The sequence below is a fragment of the Heterodontus francisci genome, chromosome 1 (genome assembly GCF_036365525.1).
Source record: "Heterodontus francisci isolate sHetFra1 chromosome 1, sHetFra1.hap1, whole genome shotgun sequence".
Classification (NCBI taxonomy): Eukaryota; Metazoa; Chordata; class Chondrichthyes; order Heterodontiformes; family Heterodontidae; genus Heterodontus; species Heterodontus francisci.
The window spans coordinates 105300907-105316021 of NC_090371.1; the positions used below are offsets into that span (position 1 = coordinate 105300907).

The 15115-nt window shown below is 43.8% G+C and overlaps 1 protein-coding gene across 3 annotated transcripts in view; it reads left to right on the forward strand.

Annotated features, from left to right (window-relative positions):
* Window positions 1-15115, forward strand: part of kif2a (kinesin family member 2a) — a 230361-nt gene that overhangs the window by 186421 nt on the left and 28825 nt on the right. For all 3 annotated transcript variants that reach the window (XM_068034057.1, XM_068034039.1, XM_068034047.1), the window contains 3 exons: window positions 5754-5896; window positions 6349-6553; window positions 7661-7771. In XM_068034057.1, the coding sequence (XP_067890158.1) occupies window positions 5754-5896; window positions 6349-6553; window positions 7661-7771 (459 nt within the window). The remainder of the gene's footprint in view (window positions 1-5753; window positions 5897-6348; window positions 6554-7660; window positions 7772-15115) is intronic.

The window sequence follows — 15115 nt, forward strand, 5'->3', positions numbered from 1 at the left end:
GACAAAGAGTGTAGTGAGGTATTGGGGAAGGTAGCACTGTCACAGAGGACAGATGGGCACGGAGAAGGGTTAAAGTGCGTATACTTCAACGCAAGAAGCATCAGGAATAAGGTGAGTGAATTGAAGGCGTGGATGGGCACTTGGGACTACGATGTTGTGGCCATCACTGAAACGTGGATAGGTGAGGGGGAGGAATGGTTTTTGGAGGTACCTGGTTATAGATGTTTTCATAAGATTAGGAATGGTGGTAAAAGAGGTGGGGGGGTGGCATTGTTAGTTAGAAATAGTGTAACAACTGCTGAAAGAATTTTCGAGGAGGATCTGCCGACTGAGGCACTGTGGGTTGAGGTCAGGAACAGGAAAGGAGCAGTCACCTTGATGGGAGTTTTCTATAGGCCCCCCAATAGCAGCAGGGAGGTGGAAGAGCAGATTGGGAAACAGATTTTGGAAAGGAGCAGAAGTCACAGGGTAGTAATTATGGGGGATTTCAACTTCCCAAATATTGATTGGCAACTCTTTAGATCGAATAGTTTGGATGGGGTAGTGTTTGTGCAGTATGTCCAGGAAGCTTTTCTGACTCAGTATGTAGACTGCCCGACCAGAGGGGAGGCAATATTGGATTTGGTACTAGGTAATGAACCAGGGCAAGTGATAGAGCTGTTGGTGGGCGAGCACTTTGGAGATAGTGATCACAATTCTGTAGCATTCACTGTGGTAATGGAGAGGGATAGGTATGTGCAACAGGGCAAGGTTTACAATTGGGGGAAGGGTAGATATGATGCTGTCAGGCAGGAACTGAGGAGCATAAGTTGGGAGCATATGCTGGCAGGGAAGGGCACGGTCGAAATGTGGAACTTTTTCAAGGAGCAGATAGTAGGGGCCATTGATAAGCATGTCCCTGTCAGACAGGGAAGGGATGGTCATGTGAGGGAACCGTGGTTGACAAGAGAGGTTGAGAGTCTTGTTAGGAAGAAGAAGGATGCGTATATAAAGTTGAGGAAAAAGGGCACAGGCATAGCTCTGGAGGGATACAAGTTGGCCAGGAAGGATCTGAAGAAAGGGATTAGGAGAGCTAAGAGAGGGCATGAAAAATGCTTGGCGGGTAGGATAAAAGAAAACCCCAAGGCCTTTTACGCGTATGTCAGAAATATGAGGATGACTAGGGGGACCATAGGTCCGGTCAAGGACAATAGCGGGAGACTGTGTGTTGAGCCGGAAGAGATAAGTGAGGTTTTGAATGAGTACTTCTCTTCGGTATTTACGAATGAGAAGGGGTGTATTACTGAAGAGGACGGTGGGAAGCAGACTGGTAAGCTCGAGGAAGTGCTCGTTAGGAGGGAAGATGTGTTGGGGTTTTTGAATAACTTGAAGATAGACAAGTCTCCCGGGCCTGACGGGGTATATCCAAGGATGTTATGGGAAGCAAGGGATGAAATTGCAGAGCCGCTGGCAATGATCTTTTCATCTTCTCTGCTGACGGGGGTGGTACCAGGTGATTGGAGGGTGGCAAATGTTGTGCCCCTGTTCAAGAAAGGGAATAGGAACAACCCTGGGAATTACAGGCCAGTTAGTCTTACTTCGGTGGTAGGCAAGTTGATGGAAAAGGTGCTGAGGGATAGGATTTCTGAGCATCTGGAAAGACACTGCTTGATTCGGGACAGTCAGCACGGTTTTGTGAGGGGTAGGTCTTGCCTCACAAGCCTGATTGAATTCTTTGAGCAGGTGACCAAGCAAGTGGATGAGGGTAAACCAGTGGATGTGGTGTACATGGATTTTAGTAAGGCATTTGATAAGGTCCCCCATGGTAGACTTATGGAGAAAGTCAGGAGGCATGGGATAATGGGGAATGTGGCCAGTTGGATTAAGAATTGGCTAACTGATAGAAGGCAGAGAGTGGTCTTAGATGGTAAATACTCAGCCTGGAGCCCAGTTACCAGTGGCGTGCCGCAGGGATCAGTTCTGGGTCCTCTCCTGTTTGTGATTTTTATTAACGACTTGGATGAGGAAGTCGAAGGGTGGGTCAGTAAATTTGCAGATGATACAAAGGTTGGTGGAGTTGTGGATACCGAGGAGGGCTATTGTCGTCTGCAAAGGGACTTGGATAGGTTGCAGTGCTGGGCTGAAAAGTGGCAGATGGAGTTTAACCCTGAAAAGTGTGAGGTCGTCCATTTTGGAAGGACAAACATGAATGCAAAATACTGGGTTAACGGTAGGGTTCTTGGGCATGTGGAGGAGCAGAGAGACCTTGGGGTCTATGTGCATAGATCATTGAAAGTTGCAACTCAAGTGGATAGGGCTGTGAAGAAGGCATATGGGGTGTTAGCGTTCATTAGCAGAGGGATTGAATTTAAGAGCCGTGAGGTGATGATGCAGCTGTACAGGACCTTGGTAAGGCCTCATTTGGAGTACTGTGTGCAGTTCTGGTCGCCTCATTTTAGGAAGGATGTGGAAGCCTTGGAGAGGGTGCAGAGGAGATTTACCAGGATGTTGCCTGGAATGGAGAATAAGTCTTACGAGGAAAGGCTGAACATTCTAGGCCTCTTCTCATTAGAAAGGAGAAGGATGAGGGGTGACATGATAGAGGTTTATAAGATGATCAGGGGAATAGATAGGGTAGACAGTCAGAAACTTTTTCCCCGGGTGGAGCAAAGCGTTACAAGGGGTCATAAATTTAAGGTGAAGGGTGGGAGATATAAGGGGGATGTCAGGGGAAGGTTCTTTACCCAGAGAGTGGTCGAGGCATGGAATGCCTTGCCCGGGGAAGTTGTTGAGTCAGAAACTTTAGGGACTTTCAAAAGGCTTTTGGATAGGTATATGGATAAAGGAGAATGATGGGGTATAGATTAAATTGTCCTTGACAGAGGACAAAGGATCGGCACAACATTGTGGGCCGAAGGGCCTGTTCTGTGCTGTATGTTCTATGTTCTATGTTCTATCTCTGCTTCCACCACCCCCATAGACAGCGTATTCCAGGGCTTTACCTCGTGCTGTGTAAAAAGTTCTTCTTGCGCCCCCCTGCATCTCTTGCCCAAAACCTTAAATCTGTTCCCCTCCTCATTGTACCATCGGCTAATGGAAACAGCTTTTCTTTGTCTGCCTTATCTAAACCCCTCATAATCTTGTACACCGCTGTCAAATCTCCCCTCAATCTCCTTTGCTCCAAGGAGAACAAACCAGATTCTCCAACCTAGCCTTGTAGCTAAAATCCCTCATTCCTGGAACTATTCTGGTAAATCCCCAAAGTTATTCTTCAGATTCAAACACAACAGGTGCTGGTGATTCTGATAGCTTGATCTGGCCTGAGAAATTGACTTTGAAATAGTAAGCTGTAGCGGCCGGGAACTTGCAGTCAGCGGTGAAGCTGTAACACTTACTGCTGACGTCGAAGGAATGAGTTCCGGGATGAGAGACTTCAGTAACCAGGATAGATTGGAGAAGCTGTGGTTGCTCTCCTTAGAGAAGAGAAGGTTGAGAGATTAGATAGAGGTGTTCAAAATCATGAGAGGCCTGGTCAGAGTAGATAGGGACAATCTGTTTCCATTGGCAGAAGGGTCGAGAACCAGAGGGCACTGATTTAAGGTAATTGGCAAATGAATAGAGGTGATGTGATGAAAACATTTTTTCTTGCAGCGAGTGGATAGGATCTGGATCTGCCTGAGAATGTATGGAGGCAGATTCAATCGTGGCTTTCAAAAGGGAATTGGGTATTTACCAGAAGAGAAAACATTTGCAGGTCTGTGGGCAAAAGGCAGGGGAATGGGACTAGCTGAATTGCTCTCGCAGAGAGCTGGCATAGACATGATAGGCTGGCTGTGGCCTCCTGTGCTGTAACTATTCTATGGTTCTCCTATATAATGAAGAAATTTGACGTTCCACAAATGTAAAACTACTTTTCCAGTGCCAGAAGTTTTTCAGCAGTGATTTATGAACTTAGTACACATTTAAAAACCCAGTTACACCTCATTCAACAAGATATAATTTTTTCAAGGGTTTTTACAGTGACGCTAATAGCTTAAAAGGGCGTGTTCTTGTAGTTTAGTGATTTCTATTTGATTGCAGTCTGAGCGGGGCACTTCAACAGCGCATCTGATGAAGAAGCAAAGAATCACTAACAGCAACTTATGGATTTCTGCTTTTAACTATGCATGTATGGACTCCAGAAGTTGCTGTCTGAGAGGAGTAATGACAGTGAACGCAGACAATTTTGCTGTAATTGCTATTGCACAATCTGGATCATTAATCTTTCTATCCCTGAGCACATAATTTAGGCTGAAATTTCAGTGCAATATGGAGAGTACTGTGATATTAAAGTAACTGAACCTATGACTTGTTGCTTTTTGGGGTGTACATTGAAGATCCCATGGCAGTGTTTGAAGAAGAGCAAGGAGTTATGGTGCCTTGGCCAACATTCTTCCCTCAACTGCTAAAAATAGATTATCTAATTGATCTCATTACTCTGTGCAGAATATGAACAATATATTTGCATACTTAATAGCAGCACTTCAAAGTAATAAATTGCACATGAACCGTTTTAGGGCATCCTAAGAGACAGCCTAGGTGCTATTTAAATGCAGTTTATTTCCTGATGCCGTTGCTAGTGTCGCAGAGCCTGCCCCACCACGTGATTGGGGGGTGGGTGGGAAAGTACGGCCCAACCGGCATAATATCTTGAGCCACCGCGCGGTAGATTGCGGCATGGTGCGGGCTGCCATTTTTTCCACCCACCGCCTTGTGTGCTTATGTTTATAGTTCACAAAGCCAAAGGTATTCAGCATCAACTGTACATTGCAGCTAATTTAAAATGCATATAAAATGCCTTTTCAAAGGGTCAGTTGCATTTTCATTTCATACTGTGTTGAAATGAAACAATTTTGGCTCACTTTCACATTAAGACACGAGTTAGCTGCTTATGGATTTTTTTGGTCTGAATAGCCTTCAGAATGCCAGAGAAGAAAAATCTGCAGCTAGGGGTTATGCTTATACCCCAGTTTCTTTTTAAATTTGCAATGCAAATGCGTGTAATGAAAATCCTCAAGGACAGCACAATAGTTGAATTCAAGGAATATTTGCTTAATTTCTTTAGTCAGATGATTCTCCATGGCAAAATAAAATGATGTAGTAGACAAAATGATATGAACAGTTTAAAGAAAAAGTGAACCAATGCCAGGCTATATTAATTTAAATTATGTTGGCATTTTCATGCATACTAGCCAACTGTCATTGACACGCCGAGCTCCCACTCAGCCTTATCTGACAGTCAAATTCAGTATGGCTATTTTTTCCGAGGTTGAAGCCAAATGAAGTGGTGTTCTTTGAGTGGGAACTTCCTATTTTATATGCAGCAATGGAATGCCAATGAGGGTGGCGTTATGTCACTAGTGCCAAAGCATCTTAAAGAGACAAATTATCCCTTTGTGTTTTTCCCTGTTTTTGGATTAAACCTCTTCTGGCAGACCCATCAATTGATGGAGCATGCCTGTGTTTAAAGAATGATGAAGCCCACTACAAGGTAGGTAATTTTTATTTTCATGCCTACTTAATTAAAGTTTAGAAACACACTCTACAGATCTTTTCTTTGCATCTTACCAATTGCTAAAAAGTGAACTGGTCTTCATCCAAGGTGTTTCTTACCATGGTAATGTCTTGGTTTCAATTATTTTAGTAAAAGTGATTACTTCAATTTTCAGTTGTTTCCCTGTACAACCCTCTGTACAGTAAACAAAATATTAATTTTAGTGTACTTTATTATCCAGGTATTTGACTTGCTTAACAGAAAAACTAAGCTAAGGGTACTGGAGGATGGAAAGCAACAAGTTCAGGTGGTGGGACTTTCTGAACGGGATGTTAAATGCACAGAAGATGTTTTGAAACTAATTGAAGCTGGCAATAGTTGCAGGTAAGTCTGTCTTGAAAAGCATTGTTTTTGTGTTTTGTAAACTTTGAAACATTTTTCAAGGAAGAAAAGTTTCAACATGTCAACATCATTTCCCTACCTAACCTTGAGTAAACATCCAGCCGCTTGGAATCAACTTTTGTAAAGGTTAAACACATTTTAGAAAAATGCCTGCGCAATGTCTGTCTGGCATTTCTTTTCTCAAATTTCCTCTCTTTAATCATCAAATATAAAGTATTTTCATAATGCCAATATATTAAAAATAAGCTAACTTAAAATAAATTTTATGTTCGAAGCCCACCATATTGGGCTCCTGCTGTACCGGCATTCAGGTGATGTTACTGACTGGAAATTGCTGCCTGTGACCTGGAGTCGTTCTGTTCATTTCAAAAAGCATTGAACTTCACATCAATCCAGATGTGATTACTACATGAAAAGTTTTATTTATGTTATAGGACATCTGGTCAGACTTCTGCAAATGCTCACTCTTCAAGAAGCCATGCAGTATTCCAGATTATTCTTCGCAGAAAAGGGAAAATGCATGGAAAGTTTTCTTTAATAGATCTGGCAGGAAATGAGAGGGGAGCAGACACCTCCAGTGCAGATCGTCAGACACGGCTTGAAGGTGCTGAGATTAACAAGAGCCTTTTGGCACTCAAGGTAACTCAAAGCAACATCTTCTGTATAAGTTAAAGTCACACCAAGGCTACTCATTATATAGATAATATGTTATCTAGATTGCTCTTGATATTCATTCTGTATTCTGTGGACCAACCTTGGCATTTGCAAGCTTTTTTTGGGATTCTCAGCATGATAGAAATACCTTTTTTGATGTTGCCAGTGCAGTTGTAGGAGGACAATGGCATCACTAAGCTTTGGTGTTATCACTAAGTATATTATGTGCTTCTTGCACTAGTGCCAACTGTAAAGCTACAGGTAAAGCTTCCCCTCCTCCCACCTGGACCAACAGCAGTTACTTAAAAAAAATCAGTCAATCCAGATCATTGTTCCCCGTTTTAAAAAATAAAAAGTTGTGCGTGGCCAGTTTTTTCAATGTGGGGTACCTTTAAATTTTTTTGTGAATGTGGTATTTTGTATGGAACAAGGCCTGCGCAGTACCTTCCAGGCTGCTGCACAATTGCACTTGCATGCAGCTTAATGGGGCCATTGGTCTGGATCCTGCTGAGAACCAACAGAGGGCTTAGAGTGTACCTGTGCAATATGAATCCTGAAGTTCTTTCATTGGTGGCCACTAGTGATTTAGGTTATGTACAGAGGGACAAAGCCAAAATTAAGGCTCATCAAAATTAATCATATTAAAAAAATAATAAATGTGATTGTAGTAATTTTTCAAGCGTTCCAGAAAGTAATCCGGATCACGGTCAGTTTGACGTGTATGATTTTCATTGTCCCACTTTTTAAAAACTCTGTCTCTTTTTCTGCTTCTGTGCCATTTTCTTTATTACATAAAAGGTAAACTTCCAAAGAAGTTCTCCTCATCTGTCGTAAATTAGGTGAAGAGCTTTAGGAACCCTAGAAAAACAGTTTAATTGCATATAGCTCTCATTGCAATTTATCAGTGTTTCCACTATATTTAAAAAAAAAAGAGGTATTGGTAATAATTATTTGGTGCCAGATTAGATTTGAGAGGTGAGAAGGGCAAGGAAGTGTGCTATCTATTCCTCCCAAAAACCGTAATGCGCAGAATCTTAGTGCTGTCTGTTTGAATAATTCTCTCATTTTAGTACCCATTTTGTGTAATTACAGGAATGTATCCGAGCCTTGGGTCGAAACAAACCTCATACCCCATTCAGAGCTAGTAAACTTACTCAAGTGCTAAGAGATTCTTTTATAGGAGAGAACTCTAGAACTTGTATGGTAAGTGATATAGTGTTATACATTTTTAAACAAAGGCTCTTATCTGTCTGGTGAACCTTCATTGCACTCTCACATGGCAAGTATATCCTTCCTTGGGAGAGGAGAGCAAAACTGTACACAACACTCCAGGTGCAGTCTCACCAAGACTCTATACAATTGCAGCAAGACATCTTTACTCCTGTACTCAAATCCTCTTGCATTAAAGGCCAACATACTGTTATGGCCAGGTGAGGAGGGGGTCTCAGGCTCCCCTCACGCCTTTCCTCTTTGACTGCAACAGGGTTTATTCCTTTTTGAACAGTGGTTGTGCTTACCACCTTTGTGAGTGTTTTACCTTTTATGTTTACTGTAATTATGAAAGGACCAATCGGACAGGTTTTTAGAATTAGAATTAGAACATTACAGCGCAGTACAGGCCCTTCGGCCCTCGATGTTGCGCCGACCTGTGAAACCATCTGACCTACACTATTCCATTTTCATCCATGTGTCTATCCAATGTCCACTTAAATGCCCTTAAAGTTGGCGAATCTACTACTGCTGCAGGCAGGGCGTTCCACGCCCTTACTACTCTCTGAGTAAAGAAACTACCTCTCACATCTGTCCTATATCTATCACCCCTCAACTTGAAGCTATGTCCCCTCGTGTTTGCCATCATCATCCGAGGAAAAAGACGCTCACTATCCACCCGATCTAACCCTCTGATTATCTTATATGTCTCTATTAAGTCACCTCTCCTCCTCCTTCTCTCCAACGAAAACAACCTCAATTCCCTCAGCCTTTCCTCGTAAGACCTTCCCTCCATACCAGGCAACATCCTAGTAAATCTCCTCTGCACCCTTTCCATAGCTTCCACATCCTTCCTATAATGCGGTGACCAGAACTGCACGCAATACTCCAGGTGCGGTCTCACCAGAGTTTTGTACAGCTGCAGCATGACCTCGTGGCTCCGAAACTCGACCCCCCTACTAATAAAAGCTAACACACCATATGCCTTCTTAACAGCCCTATTAACCTGGTTAGCAACCTTCAGGGATTTATGCACCTGGACACCAAGATCTCTCTGTTCATCTACACTACCAAGAATCTTCCCATTAGCCCAGTACTCTGCATTCCTGTTACTCCTTCCAAAGTGAATCACCTCACACTTTTCCGCATTAAACTCCATTTGCCATCTCTCAGCCCAGCTCTGCAGCCTATCTATGTCTCTCTGTACCCTACAACATCCTTCGGCACTATCCACAACTCCACCGACCTTAGTGTCATCTGCAAATTTACTAACCCACCCTTCTACACCCTCTTCCAGGTCATTTATAAAAATGACAAACAGCAGTGGCCCCAAAACAGATCCTTGCAGTACACCACTAGTAACTAAACTCCAGGATGAACATTTGCCATCAACCACCACCCTCTGTCTTCTTTCAGCTAGCCAATTTCTGATCCAAAGCTCTAAATCTCCTTCAACCCCATACTTCCGTATTTTCTGCAATAGTCTACCGTGGGGAACCTTATCAAACGCCTTACTGAAATCCATATACACCACATCCACTGCTTTACCCTCATCCACCTGTTTGGTCACCTTCTCGAAAAACTCAATAAGGTTTGTGAGGCACGACCTACCCGTCACAAAACCGTTCTGACTATCTCTAATGTACTTATTCTTTTCAAGATGATTATAAATCCTGTCTCTTATAACCTTTTCCAACATTTTACCCACAACCGAAGTAAGGCTCACAGATCTATAATTACCAGGGCTGTCTCTACTCCCCTTCTTGAACAAGGGGACAACATTTGCAATCCTCCAGTCTTCCGGCACTATTCCTGTCGACAATGACGACATAAAGATCAAGGACAAAGGCTCTGCAATCTCCTCCCTAGCTTCCCAGAGAATCCTAGGATAAATCCCATCTGGCCCAGGGGACTTATCTATTTTCACACTTTCCAAAATTGCTAACACCTCCTCCTTGTGAACCTCAATCCCATCTAGCCTCGTAGCCTGAATCTCAGTATTCTCAACAACATTTTCTTTCTCTACTGTAAATACTGACGCAAAATATTCATTTAACACTTCCCCTATCTCCTCTGATTCCACACACAACTTCCCACTACTATCCTTGATTGGCCCTAATCTAACTCTAGTCATTCTTTTATTCCTGATATACCTATAGAAAGCCTTAGGGTTTTCCCTGATCCGATCCACCAATGACTTCTCGTGTCCTCTCCTTGCTCTTCTTAGCTCTCCCTTTAGATCCTTCCTGGCTAGCTTGTAGCTCTCAAGCGCCCTAACTGAGCCTTCACGTCTCATCCTAACATAAGCCTTCTTCTTCCTCTTGACAAGCGCTTCAACTTCTTTAGTAAACCACGGCTCCCTCGCACGACAACTTCCTCCCTGCCTCACAGGTACATACTTATCAAGGACACGCAGTAGCTGCTCCTTGAATAAGCTCCACATTTCGATTGTTCCCATCCCCTGCAGTTTCCTTCCCCATCCTACGCATCCTAAATCTTGCCTAATCGCATCATCATTTCCTTTCCCCTAGTTATAATTCTTGCCCTGCGGTATATACCTGTCCCTGCCCATCGCTAAGGTAAACCTAACCGAATTGTGATCACTATCACCAAAGTGCTCACCTACATCTAAATCTAACACCTGGCCGGGTTCATTTCCCAGTACCAAATCCAATGTGGCATCGCCCCTGGTTGGCCTGTCTACATACTGTGTCAGAAAACCCTCCTGCACACACTGGACAAAAACTGACCCATCTAAAGTACTCGAACTATAGTATTTCCAGTCGATATTTGGAAAGTTAAAGTCCCCCATAACAACTACCCTGTTACTCTCACCCCTGTCGAGAATCATCTTCGCTATCCTTTCCTCTACATCTCTGGAACTATTCGGAGGTCTATAAAAGACTCCCAACAGGGTAACCTCACCTCTCCTGTTTCTAACCTCAGCCCATATTACCTCAGTAGACGAGTCCTCAAACGTCCTTTCTGTCGCTGTAATACTCTCCTTGATTAACAATGCCACACCCCCCCCCCTCTTTTACCATCTTCTCTGTTCTTACTGAAACATCTAAATCCTGGAATCTGCAACATCCATTCCTGCCCCTGCTCTACCCATGTCTCCGAAATGGCCACTACATCGAGATCCCAGGTACCAACCCATGCTGCAAGCTCACCCACCTTATTCCGGATGCTCCTGGCGTTGAAATAGACACACTTTAAACCAGGTTCTTGCTTGCCAGTGCCCTCTTGCGTCCTTGTAACCATATCCCTGACCTCACTACTCTCAACATCCTGTACACTGGCACTACAATTTAGGTTCCCATTCCCCTGCTGAATTAGTTTAAACCCCCCCGAAGAGCACTAGCAAACCTCCCCCCCCAGGATATTGGTACCCCTCTGGTTCAGGTGAAGACCATCCTGTTTGTAGAGGTCCCACCTACCCCAGAAAGAGCCCCAATTATCCAGGAAACCAAAACCCTCCCTCCTGCACCATCCCTGCAGCCACGTGTTCAACTCCTCTCTCTCCCTATTCCTCGCTTCGCTATCACGTGGCACGGGCAACAACCCAGAGATAACAACTCTGTTTGTTCTCGCTCTAAGCTTCCACCCTAGCTCCCTAAATTTCTGTCTTAAATCCCCATCTCTCTTTCTACCTATGTCATTGGTGCCTATGTGGACCACGACTTGGGGCTGCTCCCCCTCCCCATTAAGGATCCCAAAAACACGATCCGAGACATCACGAACCCTGGCACCTGGGAGGCAACATACCAACCGTGAGTCTCTCTCGTTCCCACAGAACCTCCTATCTGTTCCCCTAACTATGGAGTCCCCAATGACTAATGTTCTGCTCCTCTTCCCCCTTCCCTTCTGAGCAACAGGGACAGACTCTGTGCCAGATACCTGTACCCCATTGCTTACCCCTGGTAAGTCGTCCCCCGCAACAGTATCCAAAACGGTATACCTGTTGTTGAGGGAAACGGCCACAGGGGATCCCTGCACTGCCTGCTGGTTCCCTCTCCTTCCCCTGACGGTAACCCATCTACCTACTTCTTTTACCTGAGGTGTGACTACCTCCCCATAACACCTCTCAATAACCTCCTCCGCCTCCCGAATGATCCGAAGTTCATCCAGCTCCAGCTCCAGTTCCCTAACGCGGTTCTCGAGGAGCTGGAGTTGGGTGCACTTCCCACAGATGCAGTCAGCAGGGACACTCTTGGCGACCCTTACCTCCCACATTCTGCAGGAGGAACATACAACTGCCTTTACCTCCATTCCCACTATTCCAAATTCCCAACAAATCTACTGAAAAACCAAAAAAAAAACAAAAAGTCAAAACTTGTTAGGTTAGCAATCCAACGGACAGAACTTCCTAAATAAAAAGCTTACCTTATCAACACACCAGAGTCCTTTTTTTTTTGGTTAGAGGAGGAGGGTGGGTGGGAGACACTACACGTGTAGTGTCTCGGGTACAGCCACCACACAAATATATACCTTTTTCCTTACCCAGCAGTCCCCTGGTCCTCCGAAAACAAAAGGGAATTCACTTTTAAACTTACGCTGAAATTGACTTCACAGCTGTAAGCCCGTTCACGCACCTCCGTTGCTATCAAAGCTGCAGTCACCGAAACTAAAAGAAAGAGATTCTAAACCACACAAATATATACCTTTTTCCTTACCCAGCAGTCCCCTGGTCCTCCGAAAACAAAAGGGAATTCACTTTTAAACTTACGCTGAAATTGACTTCACAGCTGTAAGCCCGTTCACGCACCTCCGTTGCTATCAAAGCTGCAGTCACCGAAACTAAAAGAAAGAGATTCTAAACCACACAAATATATACCTTTTTCCTTACCCAGCAGTCCCCTGGTCCTCTGAAAACAAAAGGGAATTCACTTTTAAACTTACGCTGAAATTGACTTCACAGCTGTAAGCCCGTTCACGCACCTCCGTTGCTATCAAAGCTGCAGTCACCGAAACTAAAAGAAAGAGATTCTAAACCACACAAATATATACCTTTTTCCTTACCCAGCAGTCCCCTGGTCCTCTGAAAACAAAAGGGAATTCACTTTTAAACTTACGCTGAAATTGACTTCACAGCTGTAAGCCCGTTCACGCACCTCCGTTGCTATCAAAGCTGCAGTCACCGAAACTAAAAGAAAGAGATTCTAAACCACACAAATATATACCTTTTTCCTTACCCAGCAGTCCCCTGGTCCTCTGAAAACAAAAGGGAATTCACTTTTAAACTTACGCTGAAATTGACTTCACAGCTGTAAGCCCGTTCACGCACCTCCGTTGCTATCAAAGCTGCAGTCACCGAAACTAAAAGAAAGAGATTCTAAACCACACAAATATATACCTTTTTCCTTACCCAGCAGTCCCCTGGTCCTCTGAAAACAAAAGGGAATTCACTTTTAAACTTACGCTGAAATTGACTTCACAGCTGTAAGCCCGTTCACGCACCTCCGTTGCTATCAAAGCTGCAGTCACCGAAACTAAAAGAAAGAGATTCTAAACCACACAAATATATACCTTTTTCCTTACCCAGCAGTCCCCTGGTCCTCTGAAAACAAAAGGGAATTCACTTTTAAACTTACGCTGAAATTGACTTCACAGCTGTAAGCCCGTTCACGCACCTCCGTTGCTATCAAAGCTGCAGTCACCGAAACTAAAAGAAAGAGATTCTAAACCACACAAATATATACCTTTTTCCTTACCCAGCAGTCCCCTGGTCCTCTGAAAACAAAAGGGAATTCACTTTTAAACTTACGCTGAAATTGACTTCACAGCTGTAAGCCCGTTCACGCACCTCCGTTGCTATCAAAGCTGCAGTCACCGAAACTCTTGAGTTTCTTGAGTTTAAACAAGAGGTAAGTTTATTATAGTTAACACTCTAACCCGATTTAAAAATAAGCTACACATTGATGCACCCATTCATGCGAGAATCTCACACACACAGAGGGAAAAATAGATTTGGTGGTTGGATTAAAGTCCAGAATAAATGGAACTTAAATACAGTCTGTGAAGTGGATGATCCTGTAATCCTCAGCTGAAGCTGTATTCTTGAAGTTCTCGTTGGTCAAAGAGCACTTTGGCTTGCTTTACTCAGGGTTTGCTTGAAGGCAGAATTGCAGATGGCTCTCTTCCCCTTGTCACTGGCTGAAGCAGTCTGTAGGCTTGGAGGGTCCCCTAGTCGCAGAGAGTTTTCAAACTTGATGCTGTTTGGGGAGAAAGAAAGAGAGGAAAAGGGAAGCCCACAGCTTTCTGCTACTACAGGCTCTGTTACGTCTTATCTCTTGTCTGTGTAACGACTCCCAGTTTCTTCCGAGATGGACAGATAGTCACATGGTTTGCTCAATCCCCTTTGTTTTTAATGAGGTCTTCTGGAACCTTCGAATGAAATTCAAGGTTCCACATGCCCCAGGATGCCAATTCACATTTGGAGGGGGTTGGCTCTTTCAAAGTCAGTGTATGAGGATTGCCTAGACTGCCGTGCTAATGATGTCATTTTAGGTAATTCACTGACAGCAAGCCATTGTCCTGGCTGGCCGCCTTGTTAGACTTTTTGTCTCCAGTTCAACCTTCTGGTATTTCAGATGCAAATTGCAATGGCCATCTTGGCTGCTAGTTTTTTTTTTAAAAGATAACATAGGATTTTTTCCCATTAAAAATCTAATGCAAGTTTCCAACCGATGAAATTAATGTTCCTCATTTGACATATAGGGTTTTCTTGACAATACAATTTGCCTTCCCAGTTGCTGGCTGTACCTGCATGTTAGTTTTCAGTGACTTATGAACAAGGACGCCCAGGTCCCTTTGGATATCAACACTTCCCAATCTCTCACCATTTAAGAAATACTCTGCCTTTCTGTTTTTCCTACCAAAGTGGATAACTTCACATTTTTCCACATTATATTCCATCTGCCATGTTCTTGCCCGCTGACTTAGCCTGTCTAAATCCCCTTTGCATCCTCCTTACAACTCACATTACCACCTAGTTCTGTGTCATCAGCAAACTTGGAAATATTACATTTGGTCCCCACATCCAAATCATTGATATAGATTGTGAACAGCTGGGGCCCAAGCACTGATCCTTGAGGTAACCCACTAATCACAGCCTGCCATCCTGAGAATGACCCATTTATTCCTACTCTGTTTTCTGCCTGTTCACCAATTCTCAATCCATGCCAGTATATTACCCCCAATCCCATGTGCTCTAATTTTGCTTACTAACCTCCTGTGTGGGACCTTATCAAAAACCTTCTGAAAATCCAAATGCACCGCGTCCACTGATCCCCCTTATCTATTCAGCTAGTTACATCCTCAACAAACTCCAACAGG